Source organism: Hakea prostrata, chromosome 5 (genome assembly GCF_041222555.1).
Source record: "Hakea prostrata isolate BN-2017 chromosome 5, UWA_Hpros_2, whole genome shotgun sequence".
Taxonomy (NCBI): Eukaryota; Viridiplantae; Streptophyta; class Magnoliopsida; order Proteales; family Proteaceae; genus Hakea; species Hakea prostrata.
The window spans coordinates 46,157,822-46,162,595 of record NC_142604.1 but is presented as its reverse complement, the minus strand read 5'-3'; the positions used below and the strand labels follow the sequence as shown (position 1 = coordinate 46,162,595).

Sequence of the window (4,774 nt, the reverse complement as noted above, 5' to 3'; positions counted from 1 at the left end):
TCGAATAAACATAAATTCATCTGAAGAAAAAAAAATCCCAAATCTTTTTCATCTCCTTCTATCGTCTCCATCTCCGGTAGCCGCCATCTCCATTCCTCCATCTTTCCATAGCCGTAGCCAAAGCTGGAATCCGTGTCTCCTTCGTTTCCACCACTCAAAATCTCAGCACTCCATTTAATTCCTCATGATTTAGCTGAATCTGGTGGAGGTTCACTTACCCGCCGTCGAAGGCCTACCAACAGAGGCCGAAACCACCGTGAACATGGCCATGGAACAAATCCAATACCTGAAGAGAGCATATGATCTACTGAAACCACAACTCAAGCAGTTCATCTCCCAGGACATCCCAGATTAGATAATCATCAATTTCTCTCCCTTCTGGGCGGCAGAGATCCCACGAGAACTCAACGTTGATGATTCCAATGCTGCACAAAATTCATGCTGGGGAAATGCAGCCAACAATATACAAACCAAGCACCCGAGGTCCTGAAGAAGCTGACAAGCTTGCAGCTAAGGTTGGCTATGTGCAAACACTTGGTTATATTTGGATCCCACCTTCCTTGTAATCAAATAACATCTGGGTGAATGGATGAATAATCTGTTCCTCTTAGTTGAGTGCTCTGATAATGGGGCGTTCGTATATTCCCACTCTATGTAGCAAATAATCTTCTCCCTGTAGAGTTCCTTGTGGGATTTATTTGTTCATCCAGAACTATGTATGGTGGTGTTGTGTAAGAGAAGTACAGTGTGCAATGAAATTTTGCATTTGAGGCATTCGCGTGCAGAGGAATTCATACTTGATGAAGCAAGTGGTAATTTCAAATCTAGTTGAGTTGCTCATTCAAGTGGTAATCATCAATGTTGAGTTCTCGTGGGATCTCTGCCGCCCAGAAGGGAGAGAAATTGATGATTATCCAATCTGGGATGTCCTGGGAGATGAACTGCTTGAGTTGTGGTTTCAGTAGATCATATGCTCTCTTCAGGTATTGGATTTGTTCCATGGCCATTTTCACGGTGGCTTCGGCCTCTGCTGGTAGGCCTTCAACGGCAGGTAAGTGAACCTCCACCAGATTCAGCGGAGCTGCTAAATCATGAGGAATTAAATGGAGTGCTGAGATTTTGAGTGGTGGAAACGAAGGAGACACGGATTCCAGCTTTGGCTACGGCTATGGAAAGATGGAGGAATGGAGATGGCGGCGACCGGAGATGGAGACGATAGAAGGAGATGAGAAAGATTTGGGATTTTTTTTTTCCTTTTCTTTTTCAGATGAATTTATGTTCATTCGATTGGAATGATGCATATGTCTAAAATCTAACACCCCACTCTTTTGATTTTCACCGTTGGATTTAATTGTGAAGAAAATATGTAAATCTTACGGTAGAATAGATGTCAGGGTATTTTGGTCATAAAACTCACAAATTGTCATTAATTAATCTTATTGAATACCTCAGGGGAGGCAGATGCAAAGTGTCCATTTTTTTGGACTAAAAATGACATGAACCAAACCTCAGGGGGTCCAGATGAAAATCACCCAAGAAAAAAAGCTAGCTTCATTCAGATATCGGCAAAGAAATGGTAAGTGTTCGAATCAAGAATAATAAGTCTGAAGGCTGAAACTGCTGCTGCAACAGACATGCAACTAAAAACACATATATTGAGCCAGTGCCACGACTTCTGCAATGTATTCAACTTATTCTTCTTCACCATTAGGTACATATGGTTTGCGAGTATAAATGTGAGAGGGAATGTGCAGATGGCCCCAGTAAGACTCATGAAATCTCCAAGGAATGGCATTAGAGCTGCCACTAGGGTAGTAATACCTAAGTAACCACCTCTTACCAGAACCCTGAATGATAAATTTTCAACTGAGAATGCACTACTTCCTTCAGATCTACCATAGTTGGTATCTAGGTACTCGTATGTTGGACTTGCAAATATATGCAAAGCAATGACTGTTTGCAGGAAGGCAGCAATGTTGGCCATTGCCTTCACCCAGACAGGACCCGTGATACTGTTGAGGAGATAGGTAGATGTTGTCGATCCATAAGCCCAATAGCCCATGAAGGTTACTGCTAACATTGGTACTATGCCAATTGTGAACTGAAAGTTCAGAGCCTTCAGCATGTTATTAACCACAGGCTTTCTTACAGTGGCCTGTATCTCTGGAAGCATTCCTGTACTGTACGAAAAAACAAGATTTGCAGCTGCAGCAATAGTAGTGAAGACCCTGCTTCCAGTTGAACCTGGAATGCTGTAATCTCTAGCTGGAGCTTTTATTCCATCTTCAAGTGACAGCAGAAATCCTGCAATGATATATATTAGACTAAGCACTGTTGAAACTCCAAGCCAAAGCCTCAAAGCCGACAAATGAGGTACCATAAAAGCAAAAATGGCACAAATCAACCCAGAAATAGCAGTAAAATAGGGAAGCTTCATGACATGATCATCCCTGAACAGAACATAGACAGCCTTCAGAGCCTGGCCAGCCAAAATGATGAATCCTGTATTGATCATGAATAGATTTATGTACTGCAATGCCCACGTAAGTGAGTAAACTTTTCTACCGTATATATGGCCAGCAAGGTCCCTGTATCTGATGTGTCTCTTTCCATCAGCTTCATGGATTTTGGCAAGCAGAGTGTTAGCATGTAGTGATATAGCGGCAGCCAAAATTAAACCTATAGTACCACCTATCCAACCTAGGGGTACCATCACTGTGCCAGAATACCCCAGTACATATGCACTGTTCACACCAGTTGTGAGAACGAAACCTGCTTGAAACCATGAATCTTGGCTTATCTGATGGGATGTACCTGAAGCTTCCCCCGGCAGTTCTTCCTTGCCATGGATCTTCACTGGACGTGATTCAACCTCAATACTATCCATGGATTGCTCTTGTTCTTGCAAGAGTGATGAGGTCTCTTCTCGGGTGAAGCTTTATCCTTAAAAAAGATTAAAGTAGACCATACTATTAAGAAACAACCTCATGTAGGAAAAATGGGTGAATAATTTCATATGAGATAGCTTCAAATATATAGATAGCATACATCCCATGCTATTAGGTAATTATGAACAATAAAAGAAAGATATAAAACATAGAAATACAACACATGAAAATGATTTAATAGAGAAACCAATCAAACCAAATAGGATACTGATGAAATGGAAGGATAACATGGTATGGAAAGAATTTAAATGAGATGAATGATGAATGGAAATAATTCAAATGAGAGACAATTAGGGAAATGATGAAAAATCATCTTTATCATGCCTAATATTCCCCCTCAAGTTGGAGACTGAATGTCAAGAACTCCCAATTTGCCTCTATGATTGAGAAACAAATCTTTTCTAAGAGCCTTGGTAAATATCAGCAACTTAAGTAGTGGTAGAGGTGGGTTGAATAAGACCATGTCAAACTTGATCGTGAACCACATGACAATCAATCTCGATGTGCTTGGTGTGCTCGTGATGGACTGGGTTTGCAGCAATATGTAAAGCAGTTTGATTGTCACAAAATAAAGGTATTGGTCAAGAGACCATGACACCAAGATTTTTGATCAATGTAACTAACCACATGAGTTCACAAGTAGTGATAGCCATAGCACAGTATTCAACCTCAACAGATGAGTGGGACACAGTAGCTCGTTTTTAAGATTTCCAAGATAAAAGGCTGGAACCAAGGATTACATAATATCTAGTGGTAGATCTCCGAGTCATAGGGCAACTTGCCTAATCTGAGTCACAATAAACACGAAGAGATAACTCACTATCAACAAAAAAAAGAATCGCTTGTCCTGGAATGCCATGGAGGTAATGTAGCAAACGATTAGCAGCATCCACATGAGGTTTACAAGACTCATGGATGAATTGACTAAGAACATTCACAGTATGAACAGGGGTGAACCCAAGATTCAACATTGGAGGGGGGTGTGTAGAATGAAAGTCCAGATAACCTTCCCATTGTGGAAGCACTAATGCTTTTCCGCTACACATTTTGTGTAGGCCATTATAAAACCTATTAGGGGTCATACCCTCTGAATTATTTTATTATACTAAATAATAGGCCCACATGTATTTTGTGGGGCCCACACATTTGAAAAAAATAGGTAAATTGTAATAAAAAATTTTTTGGGACAAAATATAGATAAATTAAACCCCCCAAAAAAAAAACCAAAACAGAATTCAACCCTAGAAAGTTATACGCAAACCAATTTTTAAGGTTTTTTTTTTTAAATTTTAAAATTATTTTTTTTAAATTAAGAGATGCAAATCAATGGTAGTTTTTATCGGCTTTGGCTGTCTTGTATTCTATGGATCTATGTAATTATGGTTTTAGATTTTGTAATTAAAACAGGGTTTGGGTCAATTATTAGTACTGGGGGTAAAATTGTAATTACATTGGGATTAGGGTTTTAGGTTTTCTTATAAATAGTCTCTGTAGGATAACCTATAGGCATCAATCCCTGTAGAGGATTGGGGAATCAATCATTATAGGGGATTGGGAAACCCATCTTGAGGATAAGGATTGGGGGCAAGCAAAGGTTAACACTTTGTGGGTGTGAAAGTGATATGTGGTTACCTGGAAATAGTGAAATTTTTTTTTTCTCTCGGGTGGATGTAGGCAGGGTTTTGGTTGCTTGTGTTCTTCTCTGTTCGTAGTTGTGCATCCATTATCCCAAACAAGTGTAGTTTTACCTTACAAGACGTTTTATTCACAATATAAAATCAAATAACAAAAATTGCTGAAGAAATAAAGAAATAGATAATATAAAA

General features: G+C 39.5%; 1 protein-coding gene across 1 annotated transcript; it reads right to left on the bottom strand.

Moving 5' to 3' along the window:
* Positions 1 to 1,555: 1,555 nt before the first annotated feature.
* Positions 1,556 to 2,792, bottom strand: LOC149016134 (putative proline transporter 2). The gene has a single exon (XM_089156445.1). The coding sequence runs from the start codon at positions 2,711 to 2,713 to the stop codon at positions 1,556 to 1,558; it is 1,158 nt and encodes a 385-aa protein (XP_089012571.1). The 5' UTR covers positions 2,714 to 2,792.
* Between the last annotated feature and the right edge of the window lie 1,982 nt (positions 2,793 to 4,774).